The sequence below is a fragment of the Capricornis sumatraensis genome, chromosome 10 (genome assembly GCF_032405125.1).
Source record: "Capricornis sumatraensis isolate serow.1 chromosome 10, serow.2, whole genome shotgun sequence".
Lineage (NCBI taxonomy): Eukaryota > Metazoa > Chordata > Mammalia > Artiodactyla > Bovidae > Capricornis > Capricornis sumatraensis.
In genome coordinates, this window is record NC_091078.1 from 35546158 (window position 1) to 35569530 (window position 23373).

The 23373-nt window shown below is 40.5% G+C and overlaps 1 protein-coding gene across 4 annotated transcripts in view; it reads right to left on the reverse strand.

Annotated features, from left to right (window-relative positions):
- Positions 1-12029: 12029 nt before the first annotated feature.
- The window catches only part of ACTN2 (actinin alpha 2), a 75436-nt gene continuing 64092 nt past the window's right edge, over positions 12030-23373 (reverse strand). For 2 of the 4 annotated variants that reach the window (XM_068982230.1, XM_068982229.1), the window contains exons 15-21: positions 22746-22928; positions 20100-20234; positions 19010-19189; positions 17983-18129; positions 16197-16262; positions 13657-13815; positions 12030-12188 (exon numbers count right to left, since the gene is read on the reverse strand). In XM_068982230.1, coding sequence (XP_068838331.1) covers positions 12030-12188; positions 13657-13815; positions 16197-16262; positions 17983-18129; positions 19010-19189; positions 20100-20234; positions 22746-22928 — 1029 coding nt within the window. Of the gene's footprint in view, positions 12189-13656; positions 13840-16196; positions 16263-17982; positions 18130-19009; positions 19190-20099; positions 20235-22745; positions 22929-23373 lie in introns of all 4 variants that reach the window. The other 2 variants (XM_068982231.1, XM_068982232.1) reach the window with 1 other exon arrangement.

The window sequence follows — 23373 nt, forward strand, 5'->3', positions numbered from 1 at the left end:
ACTCTGCAACAAGAGAAGCCACTGTAACGAAAAGCCCACGTATCGGCAACTAGAGAAAGCCCTCACCGCCAAGAGACCCCGTGCAGCCAAAGATAAATAAATGAATAAAGGGTTGGGGCTTTCCTGGTGGCTTAGTGGTAAAGAATCCAGGTGCCAATGCAGGAGACAAGGGTTCCATCCTTGAGTTGGGAAGATCCCCTGGCGGAAGGCATGGGAACCCAGTCCAGTATTCTTGCCTGGAGAATCCCGTTTGCAGAGGAGCATCGCAGCTACAGTCCATAGAGTCACAAAAAGTGGATGTAACTGGAGCAACTTAGCACACACACAAGATAAATTTCACTAGTGTTAACATTAAATAAAGCAAAATAATCCCTAGGTCAAGCTGACTGTAACTTGATTAAAGTTATTAATCTTGGTAAAGAAACACCTGCCTCTCAGCAACTATGGGAGGGTGGGACTGAATATTGGTTAGGAATGGAGGCGTAGACCAATAAATTCAGGAAGGCTCACCTGGCTGCTGAGGTCTTTAACCCTGTTCCTGAGATGCAGATGCAGCTGGCGTCTGTAATGGAGATTGCGTATCTTCTGCTGTAATGACTGGACAGCACTAGTTTTCAAAGTCATTCAAGTCTTACCTCAGTCTTTCTGGAAAGCTAGTCTTTCTCTGGTGACAGACAACCATGTTGGTATTGCTGTTCCCCTTTAAAGTGTAAAAGTACTATACCTGGTATGTGATTAAGGATACCCATGTATAAGGATCATGTACTTCTAATAGTATTTGAGGTGGTTTTTACACTTGGCCAGCCAGTTGGTTATTAAGAACCTTAATATAAGCTTTATTAAAACCATCAACTTGGATGTCACACAGAAATGAACTGTAGCCTGAAAACATTAAAATTAAATAATGTATTTTTTCTTCAAGTAAATATTTAATCACCAATTATTCAATTTGTCAAAAACCATTAATGTGCAGTGCAAGGTTAGTCCTGTCATGTGTTCAATCTTGGATTTTAAAAATTAGGAACTAAATGAATTTCAAAGAAACTGAAACCTATGACACTGTTCAGATTATCAAAGTGCATAATTAATATTTACAGCAGAGCTTTAGAAAATTCTATCAAATAAATACCAGTTAAGTACCCAAAGTGGATAGGCACCATGTCAGATGCTTTGGGGGAACATAAAGATGTTCAGAATAGGATTTGCTCCCCAAAGATCCTGCAAGACAAATTATGAGTGAATAAGACAAAGTTGATCATAATAGGATAACAGAAATACCAGGGGAAAGCTAGTGACTAGAGAAAAGGAAGAAGTTCATTCAAAATACGAAAACCCACGAAAGTCATGTAAAGAGACAGATTTGGACTACAATGTAAGAAAAAATAATGGTGCTGTGGGCTGAATGTTTGTGTCCCCTCCAAATTCGTATGTTGAAATCCTAATGCTCATTGGTAGTAGGGGCTTTGGGATGTGGCTAGGTCATGAAGGTGGAACTGTCAGAGGGAGTTAGGGACCCCGTAAGAGAGGCCCAGTAAGGCTCCCTTGTCCCTTCTGCTATGTGAGGATATACAGGGAAGTTTGGGTTCTCACCCACGCTAACACTGTGATCTTGAACTTCTCAGCCTCCAGAACTATGAGAAATATAAATCTGGTGTTAATACCCTGCCTCTAGGTGCCTGCGGTATTTTGTTAGAGCAGCCCAGGTGGAGTAAGACAAGTGGACAGGAAGGAAAATGATATTACTTTTTAATGCTATTGTAAACGGAACTGTTTCATTGGTTCCTTTTCAGACTGCTCATTCCAAGTGTGTAGAAATATGAGGTGTTGATGTTAAATCTCCTTGCTGAATTCTTTTGGCTCTGACAAATTTTTGTAGGTTCGTTAGAATTTTCTACATATAAGATCATATCATCTGTAGAAAAGAGATAATTTTACTTTCTTTCTAACCTGGATGGCTTTTCTCTTTTTAAATGTCATCTTGTCTAAGACTCTCTTCATTTATTTGGCCCTGCCATGTGCCATGTGGGATCTTAGTTCCCTGACCAGGGATTGAACCCACACCCCCTGCACTGGAAGCAAGGAGTCTTAACCACTGAACCACCAGGAAAGTCCCTCAAATTTTTTATTTCTGATGAATGGGTCATACTCTTAGGTTTATGGTATGTTTTACATTTTTTTGTTGTTGTTGAGAATTAGACCTTCTGAGTATAACGTAGTAATTCTGGAAGTCTAATTCTCCCACTCTTCAGGGATTGCTAGTTTTTCCTGGTTGAGGGCTAGAGCCATGTGAATTTTCCAAATTAACTTTGCAGCACTTGTATTGTGTGTTAAGTAAGATCACTGATCTCTCCCATCATCTCTGCAGTTGTCTTTGGCCTTACAAAGATTTCCTTAAATGTCTGGTTCCCATAAACTGAAAAACAGATCCCATCTTTGAATCCTCTCCTTGCTGGAAAGCCACTTCAACCCATGTAGGTTGAAATAATGCTTGACTTCTGTGTTGGCTCCTCAGTGATAAAAAGCAGCAATTAGCACTCAAAACACAAGACCTCGACTTTTGGGAGATAAGCTCCTTGTTACCCACCTTGAAGGTAGCAAGCTGCACCAGGAATGCTTGCCTCTTTTCACAGCTGCCTGCCACACTGTTGAAGGATGGGAGATGGTAGCTGGTACAGCCTGAGATTTAGCTGCTTCAATAGACTCTCTCCAGGCTCTGCAACTGTTCTACCAGCCCAGCTTTCCAAACTAGTTGTTTCAGACAGCTCCTGCCAATTGTTTTTTTGTTGGAGGGACAGCTATTTCAATCTTCTCCATTTTTCCTATGTTGTCTTCTTGTGTCTCATGTTAGAGAGAAGTCTGAGCCCAGATGACTTATATTTTATTGTCTTTTTTCTGTCTGGTTATTTTCTTATCTTGAAAATTGTCTCTTTTTTTTTTTTGAAAAGTCAATAAAATTTATTTCAGGAAAATTGTACTGAATAATTCTCTAATTTTTTTTTTAAATTTTTATTTTTACTTTATTTTACTTTACAATACTGTATTGGTTTTGCCATACATTGACATGAATCCACCACGGGTGTACATGCGTTCCCAAACATGAACCCCCCTCCCACCTCCCTCCCCATAACATCTCTCTGGGTCATCACCGTGCACCAGCCTCAAGCATGCTGTATCCTGGGTCGGACATAGACTGGCGATTCGATTCTTACATGGTAATATACATGTTACAATGCCATTCTCCCAAATCATCCCACCCTCTCCCTCTCCCTCTGAGTCCAAAAGTCCGTTATACACATCTGTGTCTTTTTTGCTGTCTTGCATACAGGGTTGTCATTGCCATCTTTCTAAATTCCATATATTTGTGTTAGTATACTGTATTGGTGTTTTTCTTTCTGGCTTACTTCACTCTGTATAATCGGCTCCAGTTTCATCCATCTCATCAGAACTGATTCAAAAGTATTCTTTTTAATGGCTGAGTAATACTCCATTGTGTATATGTACCACAGCTTTCTTATCCATTCATCTGCTGATGGACATCTAGGTTGTTTCCATGTCCTGGCTATTATAAACAGTGCTGCGATGAACACTGGGGTACATGTCTCTCAATTCTGGTTTCCTCGGTGTGTATGCCCAGCAGTGGGATTGCTGGGTCATAAGGTAGTTCTATTTGCAATTTTTTAAGGAATCTCCACACTGTTCTCCATAGTGGCTGTACTAGTTTGCATTCCCACCAACAGTGTAAGAGGGTTCCCTTTTATCCACACCCTCTCCAGCATTTATTGCTTGCAGATTTTTGGATCACAGCCATTCTGACTGGTGTGAAGTAGTACCTCATTGTGGTTTTGATTTGCATTTCTCTAATAGTGAGTGATGTTGAGCATCTTTTCATGTGTTTGTTAGCCATCCGTATGTCTTCTTTGGAGAAATGTCTATTTAGTTCTTTGGCCCATTTTTTGATTGGGTCGTTTATTTTTCTGGAATTGAGCTGCATAAGTTGCTTGTATATTTTTGAGATTAGTTGTTTGTCAGTTGCTTCATTTGCTATTATTTTCTCCCATTCAGAAGGCTGTCTTTTCACCTTGCTTATATTTTCCTTTGTTGTGCAGAAGCTTTTAATTAGATCCCATTTGTTTATTTTTGCTTTTATTTCCAGTATTCTGGGAGGTGGATCATAGAGGATCCTGCTGTGATTTATGTCGGAGAGTGTTTTGCCTATATTCTTCTCTAGGAGTTTTATAGTTTCTGGTCTTACATTTAGATCTTTAATCCATTTTGAGTTTATTTTTGTATGCGGTGTTAGAAAGGGATCTAGTTTCATTCTTTTACAAGTGGTTGACCAGTTTTCCCAGCACCACTTGTTAAAGAGATTGTCTTTACTCCATTGTATATTCTTGCCTCCTTTGTCAAAGATAAGGTGTCCATATTGTCTCTTTTGAATGGCAGAATGTCTAGGTGTTAGTTTTTCTTCATTGATTTTTGCCCAGTATACTGTGTGCTCTTTTGCTTGAATGCTTAAATCCTTTTTTTCAGTTCAAGAAAATTTTATTTTGTGATATATTTGATTATTGCTTCTGTTCAACCATTCTGTTACTTTAGAATAATTATAATTTTTAGGGTTTAAAAACATTTTAACTTAGATATCCATCCTCCACTTCTGATTTTTGCAAAATAATTGCTGTCTTTATAAAATCCAATTCTGATGCAGATTTTAATTCTGCTATTGCTTTGTTAGTTTCCTCTCATCCTTTCGTCCCCTATCCTCCATTTTTTAAAAAATTGCTGTCTAAATTCTTCACCTCATTCTGATTTCTCCAAATCACTATATGCTCCTCTTCCATGTCTGTATATAGCCTAGGATTAATTTTTACAGTTTCTATATTATTATACTTCATTGAATTTAAGACACTTTGATATGTGCTAGCATTATTTTATTAAATATTTTTTTGGCCACACCATGCAGCATTCTGGATATTACTGGCTGTAAAATACAGTGGTTGTAAAATGAGTGAATGAATGTGTTGAATTAGGTACAAAATGTCCTTATCTCTCTATCAAAACTCATTTAAAGTTGAGAAATGAAAAGGTAAAAGTTAAAATGTTTAGTATATCTAGAATATCATAAATGTAGATATACAGCTAGGTGAGGAAGCTGTCAAGGTTACTATTACTGTATTATTTAGGATAAGGCCAAGCTGTTGTTGGAGAAGGCAATGGCACCCCACTCCAGTACTTTTGCCTGGAAAATCCCACGGACAGAGGAGCCTGGTAGGCTGCGGTCCATGGAGTCGCTAAGAGTCGGACATGACTGAGCGACTTCACTTTCACTTTTCACTTTCATGCACTGGAGAAGGAAATGGCAACCCACTCCAGTGTTCTTGCCTGGAGAATCCCAGGGACGGGGGAGCCTGGTGGGGTCTATGGGGTCGCACAGAGTCAGACACGACTGAAGCGACTTAGCAGCAAGCTGTTGTAAGATATTCTAAATACAGTGGCTTAAAACATATACAAGTTTTTGTTTCCACATGACAGTTTTGAGCGGAGCAGCCCATATCACTGGGGTGATCTCTCAAACAGACCTCAGATTCCTTCTAAGCTGTAGCTGTGCCATTCCTCGAACTTAGCAACTATGAATGATTCCTATTACTTTTCTCCTAAAGACTCCTTATTTAGTCCATTGTATTCAGAAAAAGTTAGGGGAAGTTGTTAGTTTTAACACAGCTTTGCCAATTCCTTTTTTCTTTCAATAAAATGTTTTCATATTATCATGTGTTTTATGTTTTCATCAAAACATTGGAGCCTCAGATTTAGATAACTGACAAAATGGAAAATGTCCCCCATGTAGCCTAATTACCCAAATAAAGCTAAATGATTAAGTAAATCAGCCTTACTTTCTGTTGTTAAAAAAAAAATGACTTCATTTTCAATTCAAATAAACTCGTCTTTATTTTGAGAAATCATTTAAAAACCACTGAGAAATAAATATTGAACAGAATCTTATAAAGGCAGTTAAGTCAAGATTAAAATGCTGTTGTGCTAATAGAATTAAAATTTGTATTATGTAAATATTTCTCATTTGTGCAGTATAATATGTAACTACACTTTTTACGTTTTTCATGAAACAAGGGGAGGGATGCTAAAAGAAGTGCTTATGTGTACTGAAGTTGTGTTTGGGAATAGTTATACAAAAATCATGTATAAATTCAGGAAATAATTCCATTGTCTTAAACATTCTGATCAAAGTTTTTCGAAGTATTTAATGAAAGAGTAAAATATAAACTATCAAAAATTAATTAGTCTGGTATCTAGCATAAATTATATGTTTTAGCTAACATGAAATAGTACATACTGAATATTTCATAAGATGAGGTAAGTCAAAGATTGTAATGGGAATAGTTTATATGCTTGGATAAATATGTTTTAAGTGTTTTTTCATATAATACACGTCAAATCTAAAAGAAATGATGTAAACAATTCCCACAACTTTTATCTAGTGAAACTTGACATTGTGGTTGTCTAAAGCCTCTTGATGAAAGTGAAAGAGGAGAGTGAAAAAGTTGGCTTAAAGCTCAACATTCAGAAAACAAAGATCATGGCATCTGGTCCCATCACTTCATGGGAAATAGAGGGAGAAACAGTGGAAACAGGGTCAGACTTTATATTTTTGGGCTCCAAAATCACTGCAGATGGTGATTGCAGCCATGAAATTAAAAGACACTTACTCCTTGGAAGAAAAGTTATGACCAACCTAGATAGTATATTCAAAAGCAGAGACATTACTTTGCCGACTAAGGTCCGTCTAGTCAAGGCTATGGTTTTTCCTGTGGTCATGTATGGATGTGAGAGTTGGACTGTGAAGAAGGCTGAGCACCGAAGAATTGATGCTTTTGAACTGTGGTGTTGAAGACTCTTGAGAGTCCCTTGGACTGCAAGGAGATCCAACCAGTCCATTCTGAAGATCAGCCCTGGGATTCATTTGGAAGGAATGATGCTAAAGCTGAAACTCCAGTACTTTGGCCACCTCATGCGAAGAGTTGATTCATTGGAAAAGACTCTGATGCTGGGAGGGATTGGAGGCAGGAGGAGAAGGGGACCACAGAGGATGAGATGGCTGGATGGCATCACTGACTCTATGGACGTGAGTCTGAGTGAACTCTGGGAGATGGTGATGGACAGGGAGGCCTGGCGTGCTGCGATTCATGGGGTCGTGAAGAGTCGGACACGACTGAGCGACTGAACTGAACTGAACAGAAAGCATTCTTCTTACCAGTTGGTGCTGCCTTGGTTATTCAGAGGTGCTTTTCTAACTGGGTAACTCATTCTAAGGGCTTCCCTGGTGGCTCAGTGGTAAAGAGTCTGGGTTCGATCCCTGGGTTGGGAAGATCCCCTGGAGAAGGAAATGGCTACCCACTCCAGTATGCTTGCCTGAAAAATTCCATAGACAGAGGAGACTGGTAGGTTATAGTCCATCAGGTCACCAGAGTTGGACACAATTCAGCAACTAAAGTTAAATCATTCTGAGGATTATTTTTTTAATGATTTATGGGTTCTGTTAATTTCTACTGTAAAGTAATTCAGTTAGACATATATCTACATTCTTCCTCATACTCTTTTCCATTATGATTTATCGCAGGATATTGAGCATAGTTCCTGTGCTATACAGTAGACCTTGTTGCTTATCCATTCTATATAGAATAGCTTGTATCTCCTAATCCTAAACTCCCAGTCCTTCCCTCCTCCACGGCAAGCTCAAATCTGTTCTGTGAGTCTATTTGTTTCATAGGTGAGTTCTTTGTGTTGTCTTTTAGACTCCACATATAAATGATAGCGTATGGTATTTGTTTTTCTCTTTCTTACTTCATTTAGGATGATAATCTCAGGTCCATCCGTGTTGCCTCAAATGGCATTATTTCATTCTTTTTTATGGCTGCTTAGCATTCTATTGTGTATGTATACTAACCTTCTTTATTCATTTGTCGACAGACATTTAGGTTATTCGATGCCTTGGTGTTGTGAATAGTGCTACAGTGAACACTGGGGTGCATGTGTCTTTTCCAGTTAGTTTTTTCTGGATATATGCTGAGGAGTGGGACAGCAGGATCTTATGGCCACTCTTTTTTTTTTTTTAAGGAACCTCTATACTGTTTTCCATAGTGGCTGTACCAATTGACATTCCCACCAACAGTGTAAGAGGGTCCCCTTTTCTCCACACTCTCTCCAGCATTTGTTATCTGTAGACTTTTAAATGATGGCCTTTCTGACCAGTGTAAGGTGGTACCTCATTGTAGTTTTGATTTTCACTTCTTAATGATTGACGAAGTTGGATATTTTTTCATGTGCCTGTTGGCCATCTGTACGTCTTCACTGAAGAAGTGTCTGCTTAGGTCTTCTGCCCATTTTTCAGTTGGATTGTTTCTTTGTTCTAAGTATTATTATTGAAAGTAGTTGAAAAGAATTCCTAATGTTTAAATACATGACCCGAAAAAGCCATTTATTTCTTACTGATACTCCAATTTGCCATCACTTCTGTCCATTTGTTTTATCAACACGGAAGTCTGCAGTGCTTTGGAGATTACTTTGAAAAGACTTTAAGGTCCTGGGGAATCCTTGGTTAGGGGTTCCCATTGATGGATCACAACAGTCTTCAGCTCCCAGCTTAAAAAGAATGATGACTTGTCAGCTGTTTGATGACTCAGATGGTATAGAATGTGACTGCAATGCAGGAGACCTGGGTTCCATCCGCAGGTTCGGAAGACCTCTTGGAGAAGAGAATGGCTACCCACCCCAATATTCTTGCCTGGAGAATTCCATGGACAGAGGATCCTAGCGGGCTACAGTCCACAGGGTCACAAAGAGTCAGACATGACTGAGTGACTAACACACTAAGTACTGAGTTATTAATTAATGAATCCGAAAGGGGAAAAAAAAAAAAAACTTGTCTCCTTCTCTGCCAATTCCATCAGAAATAAGAGAACGTCACACACAGGGCAGTTAAAGCACTACACAGGCTCCTGGGTATTTGAGAAAGTTCACGGACACAGTTGAACACTCAGTGCCTTCTTGTCAAATGACCCAAGGCAACTGTGGGTGAGTCTTTGTCAGCTTGGTAACAATTAGCTACTTCTTAAAATACAAAGACAGGGAGGAATAAACTAGGAGATTAGTACTGACATACACACACTACTATATATAAAGCAGATAACTAATAACGACCTACTATATAGCATAGAAAATTCTACTCAGTACTCTGCAATGACCTATATAGGAAAGGAGTGAATATATGTGTATGGATAACTGATTCACTTTGTTGTACACCTGAAATTAATACAACATTGTAAATCAACTATACTCCAATTAAAATTTTAAAAAGAAATACAAGTTTCTGACTTTACATCATTTTGATTTGCTTCTTTTCACTTAAAGGCTGTAGAGAGCTCTTCTCCAGCTTATTTCATGAATATGTGTGAATCAGGTATGCAGCAGGAAAGAATATGAAGACAAGTGTACCCATCTGAAATTCAGCCATTGCCAATATTTGTATATCACCAACCAGATGGTACAGGGGTTGGCCTGGCCATGCATGTGGTCCAACCATTAACCTTTCCGGTAAGAGCTTCTCTATCTGTTTTACACTTCCTGATTACTAATGACCCTTTCCATTACCTCTAATCCAGGGGTTTTCAATTGAGGGTTAGTAGAATCATCCATGGAGCTTTCAAAACATGCAGATGACCAGGTCTTAACGCAGACCCTTCACAACTAGAAGCTCTGGGGTTAGGGCTGGGGGTGCCATACACTTTCAAAATACCTACTGGGGATTCTAAAATGATATCTGGGGTAAAAATGTCTTCCTAATCCATTTTGTTCCCTAGTCCATTCATCACTCACCTCTAACTGGGCCAACCTTAATTCCTCATCTCTAATTTACCCTCTACCCAACAAGCCAGTCTCTAATTCTTTAAACAAGGCAAATGCTAGACCAAATGAGAGTTTTAAGTGATGATGGAAATTTTAAGTGAGGAAAGTTTGTGGTTAACCAAAGAAACTGGTTATCAGTTGAAATAATAAGAAGAATAAAACAGGGATTCCTTTTCTTTTACAAATTGAGTTTAATCAATAATTCAGCTTCAGAAATAAAAATAACTTCTAAAATGAGAGTACAAACATGTTTATTAAGTGTTTCAGAGTTTATTTCCCTTTTTCATTTGTTAGCAGATAGTGTTGATCCATTCTCTTGCTTGAATGTTGTAAAGAAACTAAGATTTTAGGACGATGAACTACCTATACCAATCGTAAAACACCATAAATTCCCACTAGTAGCCTCAAAGGCAGAATATCTTCCCGTTTTTCTCCCTATACAGCTGGAATATAGCACCTGCATGAAGTAGAATAAGGAGTCACAGTTCACCTAAACACCACCCCAGAAGTGTCCGGCCCTGAACTCAAGGACTCAGATTTCAGAAATTTGTAAACTATCAGCTACTTAATAAAATGAAGCAAATTAAATGAAACTTACAAAGGTTGAAGGTTCTAAATGGGCCAATTGTGTAAAAATATTAAGTTATGGGACAGTCATGAATGGAAAATATCCCATTTCCAGCTACTGAAAAATCTGAAGAAAAAGACTAGGGGTTAACAGGCACATGACTGTTTTTCTAGTAACACTTCAATTGCTATTTACAACTGTTTTTGTTTGTTTCTAATTCATCTGATCATTAAGGATTCAGATATAAAAAGAATTCCTGATTTATTCTTTACAAGCTGTCAACAAGATGGAGAAACAGGAGAGGTACAGCACAGAGCAGCACGAGCAGAAAAATGAATGAAAGCTGACAGATATGGATGGCAGGAGCCATTGGTGCCCTCTGCAAGGGGCTTCCACATGCCCCATCCAATCACAGTGGGGACACCCACCGAGAGCTGGCAGAAACATCAAGAATTCCTGCTACACAAAATGAATCCGCCTGAAGTATGTAAAGGTTCTGCAGTTAAAGAACTTACCTCTACTGTTGGTGAGAGTTAGTCCTTTCCTATCAACTCTTCCCTCTAACACCTTCTCTTTACCAGATAGTAAAACTAAACGGCAAAAAAGGAGAAATTCTGCCTGGAGAGCTATAAAAATAGCAGCTTTTGACTTGTCCCCCATCATAACTATTGCTATTGACACCTGTTTGTTTAAAACCAGAGCACTTATATATGGTCATCTCGTAAGAATCTAACACACTAACGAGCTCTAGAAAAACCACAGAAACCTGGAATCAATAAATAATACCCCCCAAACACATTTTACCTAGTGATTCCATCTCCTCCCTGGCAATGTAACTAACTTCCATGGTGAGGCTCCTGCTTTGCAGTATGAGTAAGGCATTGCAGTCCACTAACTGGACCATGTAGTCCTAAATAACAAAGAGCTATGATTTCTATCTAAAATGTTTTAAGTGCTTAAAGTCTTTTGGGATGTCTGTTTCTATTCTCTGGAAGTTCACAATATTCAATTCAGCTAACAAGAAGGTGACAGTTACCATTTATCTTAAATATAGTTAAATCTTTGGATAAATCAGAAAGTAAAACACCAGTATCCCAAATATATTCCCCAAGAGATAACCATATAAACATATTATATATATGAAGAATTTTTTTTAAAATGTCCAACATTTACTATTATTTTTCTGGTCTTGAATCTTGGGTATCTCAGAATTTTCCCATTTTGTATGTTCCTTCTATCCTTAGGTCTTCCTAATTTCACACTACTCAAGGATTGGCTTTGTTTTATCAAAGAACCCAGCAGAACCCCTGATATTTCATTGCATTTAGCTAAAAACTCAGAAGTAAAGAAACCTACTTATTATAAAGTACACTATGTCATCTACTAGAAAAACTTAACTTCAGCCATCTTACATTGCTGGCAATAACTGAGCGGCGAAAAAAGCGTTCTCCCTCTATAACGTAATAAAGCTTGTCAAAGTTTCCGAGAAACAAACTGTGACTTCTGCTTTTATTGCGTTCTAATCAGCGACTACAAAACCCCAGCCTCACAGATCGCTCTCCCCGTAGAGTGCGGAGGAGAATGCGGTGTAATCCAGGGCTCCGGGCACGCTGCCTGGGCCTGAGTAGGCAGGCATCCTCTTGATACAGTACTGGGCCTGGTCTGGGGGCAGCTCCCGACGCAGCTCCTCCGCCAAGATGTATGGCTGGAAAACAGTACACACATGTTTTAAAAATCAATGGCAAGACACACTGGAACTTAAACTGTTTAAATAGTGACATACTTCTTGCACTTGTTTAATTGTTAAAAAAAGGATTAACTGAATCACTCTGCTATACTCCTGAAATTAACATGACATTGTTAATCAACTATATTCCAAAATAAGATACAGATAAAAAAATAAAAGACTAAAGGTAGGGAGTCTAACGGGCACAGTACCAGACAGCCAACCAAAGGCTGAGTTTTACTTGTAATTTGTCTTCTGGCCAGTGGGAAATTTAATATGCTTCATAGAGGCAAAGGGAGAAGTACCATCAACACTTCTCAAACTGAGCCATAATGTTAGGGAAAAATACTACGATGTAAATTTCATACAGAAAGATAAAGGGGAGGTTTGGTTTACACCATACCCTAATGAAAATATAGGAATACTTAATTTAAAACGATCAATGTGGTTTTTAAAAAATACATGTGATATGTGCTTGCTTTCCTACACAATTTATTAAAAAACTAGAGGCATGTTGCCACTGGTGAAAAACTCCTTCTAAAGCAAAACTAAACTGACATTGAACAATGGAGTCTTTTGTTTTTAATGTCAAATGTCCAGGAGAAAATAGGATAATTCTCATAAAACAGACTGATAGGTCAAGATAAATAGAGAGCAAATATATTGTAATATATAGTAGGGTTTGGGGTGTGTTAGGTAAGCCTTGGTTTATTATCTCCTAAATCAGTTGGACTTTCTCCCCTTAACCTCTATCCACATGATAAAGGATTCATTTTAAAACAAACATAATTATTTTAAAGATACTTTATGTTGTCAGGTAAGATTTTTTTTTAAGGTAATAAACATGGCCAAGCTGATGTGTTTTAGAATCCTAACCTCCTTTCCCTTTTAGCTAGAACACAAGGCAAAGGGATCATATCCCAAACTGAACTTATACATACTGAAAAGTTTTAATATTGTTTTGGGAGATTTGAAAATTCTAAACTTGCAATTAAACTCCTACTTAATTTCTAGGTTACATGTAATGAAAAACTTGCCCTTTTTTTCTGGCTCTATTTAACTCTGCTCCAAGGGCTGGGCACAGTCAGTGTCATTGATCCTTGAGAGAAGGTTCTCAGTTTTCTAACATCTGAATTGCACTGTTTCATCTTTCAGAAATCTTATCTACCAATCCAGAGTGTAAAGCAGGGTTGAACCAGAAAAACACACACACAAAAACTGCAAAATTCATACTGTTGGTTCCTTCTATGAAACCAAGCACAAATGCCAGGACAGAATGTCTGTGTTTAACCTGTTGTGAGTGAGTAAGCGCTTTCTGAATTCAGTGCGGATGTGGTATAAAATGCAGTGGGATCAAAATCATTATTATTTGCAACACTGTTTCCATTCTTGTTGGACAAAAGCAGTGGACTGTCAGAAAGGCAGAAGAAAATGTGTGGATACAGACCTTGTCAGAAGCCAGGATCCGGAAGGACGCGATGACCTGCTCGGCAGTGTCGGTGTCAGCCGTCTCTCTGGTCATGAAGTCGATGAAAGACTGGAAGGTGACAGTGCCCTGCCCGTTGGGATCCACCAGGGTCATGATGCGGGCAAACTCAGCTTCACCCTGAGGCAAGAGCGCGAGGAAACACTGACTTCAACAGCGCACAACTCCTGACTGTGCCGCTCTCCCGCTTTTGCCTGTTGGCATGCGAGTTCCCCTTTAGCTTGAAAACTTAAATCTATCCTGCACTTCCCTTCCATGTTTGGAACAGATTCCCCTTATGGGCGACTTAAGTTTACTGCCATTAGAGGATTTTGAAATGTAGCTACAGCATCAACCCAGAAGTTCCTGATGTCAGAATTCCTTTCTCTCTCTGATCCATGTTGCCCTGGGTTGTTGTTGTTTAGTTGCTAAGTCATGTCCGACTCTCTTTGTCCATGGGGTCACGAACTGTAGCCCACCAGGCTCCTCTGTCTATAAGCTTCTCTAGGCAAGAATATTGGAGCGGGTCACCATATTTTCTCCAGGGGATCTTCCTGACCAAGGGATCAAACCCACGTTTCCCATCTCCTCCACTGGCAGGCAGATTCTTTACTGCTGAGCCACCAGGGAAGCCCTGTTGCCTTGGGACTTAACATAATTATGGAAGAAGAATTCAGAGACTTAGGCCTTTTCTCGGGCTATAATTGAGAATAATAATACTGCCAAAGAGAAGGCAGGTTAGAGGAGGGCTCTCACAGTGGTTATTTGAAAGGGGAGATGCATCAAAGTAGCTCATGTTTAACATTACATATAAGTCATTATTGACTGGGGGATTTTCGCAGAAATTAATGCCTGTGGGACAGTGATTTTTGCTTTGACTGGCCAAAAATTAATACTGTTACTTCACTAACACTTTGCAAGTTATTATATTCAATAATTACACCTGCTGCTGCTGCTAAGTCACTTCAGTCGTGTCCGACTCTGTGAGACCCCATAGATGGCAGCCCACCAAGCTCCGCCATCCCTGGGATTCTCCAGGCAAGAACACTGGAGTGGGTTGCCATTTCCTTCTCCAACACATGAAAGTGAAAAGTGAAAGTGAAGTCGCTCAGTCGTGTCCGACTCTTCATGACCCCATGGACTGCAGCCTACCAGGCTCCTCCGTCCATGGGATTTTCCAGGCAAGAGTACTGGAGTGGGTTGCCGTTGCCTTCTCCACACCTATATAAAGTCTCTTCCAGCGAGAGGGAGTTTCATTTTCACTTTCCGTATCAGAATCAATCACTAAGATATTTTGTCTTTTTATAGGTCTAATTTTCACATCGTCTGAATCAGAACTATATTTGGAAGAACTATCATATTATGAGACACTAAAGTATATATGTCACTTGGACAATCAGAGAAATAATTTGCATACAATTCATTGAAAAAGTCTTCACTCAAAATTTCGCTATGCATCATTTTTGAAAATTTTATGGTAATAAGCTTGTTTTTATAATATACACAAGTTGGGACCAGAAGCTGATGGGGCAAAATGTGAATGAAAACAACAATCATTAAGTTTTGCATAATGAACCCTTGATCAGTTTTAAGCTCTAACAGCTTCGCATGATGATGTAAATTATATCACTCTCACATCTCCAGTCCATAATGTTCAGGTAACAAAAGACATATTACTATGTCTTTGGTCAGTAATGTGTTAACAGGTAACAGAAGTGAGGTTAATACAGGTACTCACAACCCACAGGGAAATGTAAGATTTCTTAGCTGATTTTAAACTTTTTAAAAAATAATTAATTTATTAATCTCTTGGCTGTGCCAGGTCCTCATTGCTGTGTGGGCTTTGCTCTAGTTGCAAAGAGTGGGGGCTACTCTCTAGTTGCACAAGGGCTTCTCATTGAGGTGGCTTCTCTTGTCATGGAGCACAGCCTCTAGGACGCACAGGCTTCAGTAGCTGTGGTACGTGGGCTCAGCAGCAGTGGCTCCCAGGCTCCAGAGCACAGGCTCAATAGTTGCGGTGCAAGAGCTTAGTTGCTCCAAGGCACATGGGATCTTCTCAGATCAAGGATCGACCCCGTGTCTCTGGCATTGGCAGGTGGATTCTTTACCACTGAGCTACCAGGAAAGCCCATGAAAAACTTTTTACCTTCTAAAATACTAGAGGAAAAAGCCCTTTAAAAATCAGCAGGAAAAGCCATTGAAGTGTCTACTTTCAATGGGCCAACTGTATGGTATGTAAATGATCTCTCACATAATGCTGTTCAAAAACCATCAGGGAAGTTTATGTTATGTTCCTTCACAAGCAAAAATCCAGCTGACCAATGACTGAATGAATATATGTTCTGACTCTGGGAAGTTATTTTCATATGGTACCAGGCAAACCTCCAATGTTACCTAGTAACCTTGGTAAATGAAACAATCCCAAGTGGGCTGCCATAGTTTAAGCCAGTTGTCTTCTAAAATACAAACCTAAATAAGCTCAGTAGAATATCATAGTAGTAAAATTTCAGCTTCTGTCTTACCAAGTCATAACCCATGGAGATCAGGCAGGCTCTGAAATCCTCATGATCCATTAGACCATTCTTCCTCTTTCAACAAAAAGAAAGAAGAAAGAAGTTGAGTGTTAGAGGCAAAATAAACAACTCGACTTGACCAGGGAACAAAATCCAGCAAGAGAAGGGACACTATGACATCTGCCCAGGAATTTTTAAAGGTCTGATTTACAGAAAGGACAGGCCCAACATAGGGTCATTACAGTACAAAATAATTTCTTAAAAAGGAAAAAACAGGGAAGGAGGGTAAACAGCAGTCAGAAATGGAGACCACACCTTCAAGAAAGCAGGAGGAATACTCAGTGCCACTGAAAATGACCACATCAGAAGCTGCCCACTGCCACCCGCTGATGACCGAACATAGTCTAAGTGTTCTGAGAAAGCCTCACACTCTTAAGGCCCCAGGCAGACCTCGCTTGTAAAATTCCCCCAAAGATGACAGCATGACTAGGATTCAGCCACTCTCAGGCCCGAGTCCCTCCAAGACATAGAATCCTTAACTTAAACTTCTATTAATTTTTTTACTGGGGGGCGGGAAGGGAAAGCTAGTATGAAAGGAGTTCTTGTTAGGTGAATGTAAATTGTTCACTGAGACTGGGAAGGTGGGTTTTTTGTTTTTTAATTAATTTTTATTGGACTATAGTTTCTTTGCTTAAACTTTTAAACTTGGCAGGTTCTGCATTGTCCTCCTTTGGACTTTTGTTGCAAAAGACAGTCTCGTTACCCTGGATTCAAATAGATGTGAATTTTCCCTCTCTGAAGTGGTCCAAACAAGTGGAGCTATCCTCCTAGAAGCCCAGGTGATGTGTGCAGGAACAATGGTCAATTATTTCCCTCCATGGGAGGAAAATGACCTGACCTGAAGGAAGTCAGGTCAGTGTTACAGTATCAACAGTACAGCTGTGCTGAAGCCAAAATAACTTTAGCATCCATCTCTGTATATAATACTTTATTTATGCCTCAGCTCCCTGATCAGAAGTCTACTTTCTGAACTCATTAATAGGCCTGAATATAGCTGGTCTAGTCCACAGGCATTTTAAGACCCATTTAACTAATATCTGTAAATCATACACAGGGTCCTGAGCAAAAGAATGAAATATACTTTGTTAGGCATCTTTTAACAAATGGAATGTGGCCTTAAGAGTCACTATTAACTAAATGATAAGCAAACTGGGCATTTTCTTGTGAAGAACTGGTTTTACCCAGTTATGTTTAAATCAAAATATTAGATAATATTTTAAGAGTAGCACTAAACTTTTTATATGGTCGTCATTTTGTTGATACATTTTTCTTATAACATTTCAGGAGCTGATTTTGTTTGTTAAAAAAAAAATTAAGTGTTATGGCAAAAGAGTAGGCTAATTTTCATCAGGCGCTTCACCTAAATAGTTAATTAGGAAAGTACATTAGAGCTTTGTATTTAAGTGCTTAGAAAATCACCTAAATCCTCCAACTATATTCTGTTAAGGACACACTTTCACTTGGAATAAATCTTGCTTTGCTCCCAACTGCAAAGGTATTTGTTAAGTGATCCGTATAAAGGGCCCACAAACCTAGACTTTGTCTGATGTCAGCTTGAGCAACATCAGAACTCAGCACACTTCATTTCAGTGGCTCTTTTCCTCTGGCCTTAATCTTCCTGTTTCCCAATAAATTTTAAGGAGATGGCAATTTAAAAATAACAGCATGAGTGCTATTTTAAATATGTCTTTTGATGTCCCCAGCATTGCCTTTCAAATAACTAGGAGTGAGGTACCCTGTCAAAGTGGTTGAAGGAGGCTCTGAACTCATTCATCTGCTCCTGAGTGATGCCCTTTGCATCTCTCGTCAGGATCTGGGTCTCCACTTCGTTGATGGTTCTGGCGATAGTCGTCAGCAGCAGCTCCCAGCCCACACGAATGTGCTACCAAGGAAAAACAGAAAATGATCAGCTCCAGCTTCTCCCAGCAGGTCAGTATCACCTGCTCACTTTCATAACAGGAGAGTCAACCCAAAGGGAGACAAGTAGAACTTCTCGATACATTTCTTTTTAATTCTACTTTTCCACTTTCTTTCAAGACTCTGTAGTGGGAAATACTCAGAAGTGAGGAGCAGGGTTCTAACAGTGACAACTAGCACTTTGTAGAATAAAATGTACAGTGTACAGTCTTTCTGTCACTAGGAACACCTTTCTATTCACCAGGTAGTGGATGAGCCCTGGATTAGACCCACTGGCTCCCAGAAGGATCAAAACTGGGCCAAACTGGTAGAAATGGAACAGTCCCATTCCTGGGAGTCTCTCCAAAGCAGTGCACTGAATTCACTGTTGTGATAATAATGAAGACAAAGTTGAGGATGATGTTGATAAATAACAGCTATAGAGCACTTGATCTGAGCTGCTCAGGCGGTGCTAGTGGTAAAGAATCCGCCTGCCATTGTAGGAGATGCAAGAGACCTGGCTTCAATCTCTGGGTCAGGAAGATCCCTTGGGGAAGGAAATGGCAACCCACTCCAGTATTCTTGACTTGGAAATCCCATGGACAGGGGAGCATGGCAGGCTATAGTCCATGGGGTTGCAAAGAGTTGGACATGACTGAGCGACTGATCACCCACACACAGTGCTTGATCTAGTTCACAAAGCTGTTTCACATAAAGTGACAGTAAAGGCTTAATGATCTCTCACTTTCATACTTGTAGAACGAAACAGGAACAGATAGAGACAAATGTGGGCGGAAAACACCCTGACTAGGTGAAGTGGTCACAAGCAGGCACCGGGGCACTGCAGGCCTGTGTGGCAGCTGTACCTCCATAGTATAATTAGTGTGCTTGTTGTCAAAGACCAGGGCCTCCTGGATGAGCTGATGGTCGCCTTCCAGCTTGTCGATGTTGTTCTTGTAGTTAATGATGTTGTGCTCGTACTGCTTCAGTTGGTTCATCTGGTCCTCCAGGGCTCCCGTGATCTGGATGGAGCTCCGGGCAATCTCCTGGTGGAGGCAAGAGCAGAGGAGGAGAACAAGGTGAGCCAGCCTCTCGAGTGACTCTGTGGGCGGCATCCTTCCTGGTTCTGCTTCTGATGCCAGCTACACCAGCATTTTAGGTGGCAGCCAAAGTCCCTTATTTTTCAGGTGATGTGGGAAATAGGGCAGTACCACAGCATGAAGGAAGCCCTAGTTCTAATCTATCTAGAGAATAGGAAAAGAAAAAAATCAACCAAGGTCCATGAAGAAAGGAGGCCTTTCAGCCTCTTCCAATGAAGATGGATGCCTGAAGCTGCCTCTTTTCGAGATCGGGGGATGGTCTGCAGGAATGTGGCTGCCAGAGAGATTTCAGACCACTGGATGCTTCATCAGTGGTCAAATGAATTCTCTAGATTTTTAGATATTCTCCTCTTTAAGAAAGAAGCTAACATTTTATCACCATAAGGGGGGACTCAGAGAAAAAAAACAGTAGGTCAATAAATGTCTCTTGGCTGTTCTTGGTAATAAGATGAACCCAGAAATCAGTGTCATTCAAAGATTACTTTTCCTTAAAGGTTCTGAAAATGCCAAGTATTTGTGACTCTTCACGTGTCCTCCTGAGGGATGGATGGTTTAAAATCTAGGTCCTGCAGAGGCTGAAAACTGAGCAGGAGACCCATCACCATTTTTAACGACAAGATGAGCGGATGACAGCGAGAATAGCCTCGCCAGCCTTGGTGCGTGTGCACTCTCCCCCAGCACCCCGCCCTCACCCCAACGCCCCCACCCCCAGGCTGCAAGAGTCCAGGGGCCACCCAGGGCAAGACCCAGGTGACTTGGACAGGGCTCTCACGGCACGGAGTGGAGAGCCTTGGTTGTGCCTGCTTGGGGACCGATTTGGAGGCCATGACATGCTCTCTCTGAAGCACCAACCCACCTCCATCTTGTTCTGGATCCAGGGCCCGATGGCATTGGCCTGTGCGGCGAACTGGCGCCGCAGACGCTCGTTGGCATGCTGGCGGGCCAGCTCCTCCTGCAGTGACTGGTCCCGGATGGGCACAAGCTGCTTCACCTGCCAGGATTCAAGGACAATGGGGGTTAGAGACCAGCGGTGGTCCAGGAGGAGTGACCAAGATAGGTGGTGGTGGGTGGAGGGCAGGGGTGGGAGCAGAGTAGGAGGGGAGGGGAGGAGAAGGAGGGGGAAGGGGAGGGGGAGGAAGGGGAGTGTGCTCCCTACTTTAGGGACTAAAGGGGGAGCTCAGTCTAGCCTTGATTGCCAGCCGGTGCCACCAGTGCCTGCTGAAAGGCAGTCTGCACGAGGGACGCTGACCATTTGTCCAGCTTGGGGTTCCCGGCCTGCAGCACTAATCCAGGGGGGCGGGGCCAGTGCAGGTTGCAGGGCTGGGTGCAGAGTGCAGAGGATTTGTGAAGTTGAATGAACCAAAACGGACATCCTTATTTTCCCCAGCTCCAGTGGAAAATGAGCATTTCCTTCGATTATGAATACGGACACCAAGTCTACTGTGACTTTATCACAACAGAAATCACATTCTTATATATATTAGTTACTGCCTACCTCTCAAAATATGATGCACACTCATCACCACTCACATTTACTAGGTCTGCTATTAGATAGGGGTTTAAAATATGGTAGTATATTCCAACTTTAAAAATACATTTTTTTGTCTTTTTTAATATGTATTTTTTATTGAAGTACAGTTGATTTATAATGTGCTAATTTCAGTTGTATAGCAAAGTGATTCAGTTATACACATATATATTTTAATAACTATTTTTCAGTGTAATTTATTTGCTTTGTAATCTTTAATATTATTTATGAATTTATACATATTTTTATCAGAAAGGATCCACAGGCTTCCCTGGACTACCAAAGGGATCTAAGACACAAAACAGTTGGGAACCCCCGCCAGGTTCGGGAGCTCAACCCTGAATAATGCTGGCCCACCGGAAAGGATCCCACCAGGCCTACATTTTTTTCCTTCCATTTGTACCCTGTGATTTATATTTTATGCTATGCCTGAGTTCTCTTTGAATCCACAGACAAAAGAGCTACTTCAGAAGCCTTTTTCTGTGTGTATTGGCAAAAAGACATTACTATTCAATGTCCCTTTTACAAAACTCCCTCTGGAAAATTTTGCTTTATAACTTAAGTGACAGGAGAAAAGTGTGTCTCACTTTAAGGGAGGGAGGCTCCAGAGAGAGGGGACATATGTACCCATGGCTGATTCATGTTGATATCTGGCAGAAAACAACAAAATTCTGTAAAGGAATTATCCTTCAATTAAAAAATAAATAAATTTTAAGAAAAGAAATGGCATATTTCCCTTTTTCTGCCCAAGGAAACTACTCAGCTCAACACGGTTTCCATTTTACTCTGACTGTCAGAAGACCAGAGCTAATTTTAAGGTCAGAAACAAGAACTAACTGTCTCTCAGTTTAACAAGAACTAACTGTCTCTCAGTTTAACACTCTCTTTCCCATACCTGTTTCTTTCCCCCCTCTTTGGCATGGTTTGTAACTAAACAGTTGTTACGTGTGTGTTTATAGCAAGCCACCTCAAATCCCCCTGCTGGACTTCTTCACTGAAGACTTAGCAGCCTACTAAGTTAACCATGCTATAATTTAAACCATGAAAATAAATCTTTCTTAAGAATGAGACAAAAGGGTTCACATGATCCCACTGGACTATAATTAAATCTGTACAGTTTCCCAAAATATAAGTGGCAGTAAATTAGCAGGGAACCCTTTGGTTCCCCATATATAGTTTCCTAAGTAATTTTCCCACATTTTAAATTCACACACACTTGGGACATGTCTATCCCATATTCTTAAAAATCTCTGATGAAGTACCAGCAGAAAATGGATTCCACCAAATTTTCAGCTGGGGTTTTAAAAATAGTTTTAGTATCATAACCTGTACTGAGTTTGCTAACACTGATAAGATTTTCCTTAAGGACAATCATTTCTACTTTCTTACAGACCATAGAAACTGCTAAATGTATTTAGGTATTGAAGAGTGTAACATATTTCATCTGTGAAAAACAAGACAACAGGCCCAAAATAGAGTCGCTTATGCTAAATCCCACTCCACCAGACCTAGACTTAAATACAATTTCCACTCTCCCAGAAATGGAATCTTAAAAACCAGTCAATCAGGAATCACCTGATTAGCAGCAGTGAGACCATCTGCCAGGTAGACTCCTAAAGGGAAGTAACTTTGCAATAACCAACCTTCTCTTTTTGGCCATGTAACTTCCTTTTTCCTACTCTTTTCTGCCTATAAAAGTCTTTCATTTCGTACAGCTCCTTGGAGCTCCCTTCTGTCTGCTAGATTGGAGGCAGCCCAGTTCGAACTGACTTTTGCTCAAAAAAAACTTAAACTTGCTACTATGCCTCAGTTTCTCTTTTAACGCAACTGTGAAATTTGGAGTGAGGGCAACTCTGATCACCAGGGAGTCACTCTAACTTCCCCAGGGGTTCACCTCTTCTCTCCACCTCAGCTTGAAAACACGTGCCTCACCCCACAGCCTCCTGGCCCACCCCTGGACCCCCAGTCACCCACCTTGTCCCACTTGGACCGGATCTCATCCACAGTGACAGTGCTGTAGGGGTTGCTTGAGCTGATCCTGATGTTGTAGCTCTGAATCACCTTCTCCACCTCGTTCTGGATGGCCAGGATGGACTGCCGCTCGCCGTCAGCCTCGGGCAGCGTGGCCTTGAACTGCTCATGGGCAGTGATCAAGCTCTAAGCCAGAGACAAGCGGAGAAAACCTGACTTACTTCAGAGTGAATTTTACAGGTTTGCTATTCCCTTCGGCAGGCAGATAAATAACTTTACAACCGCAGGACTCTCCAGTGGATGACAAATTCTGAATGTCTCAGAGAAGCTATCTGGTACACAAAAGTCAAGTTCGTCGAAATGGGGGGAGAAAAAGACCTCCTGATGGCTCACTGGTGTCTACTAATCCAAAGTCTTTACAAAATAATTGTTTTCTTTTTTTAAAAATCATAACTGATTTAATCATGAGGCTCAGCTATTGTTTAGGTCTTACTCGCCAGCAACATACAGAACTTAAATTAGCTGCCTTTCCTAATGACCAGGGTTTATTTACCCTTAGCGCCTCAAAAGGAACCTACCAATTGCTGCCTTTATACCTACAGACCTACAGGAAGTACCTCCCTTTCCTGCA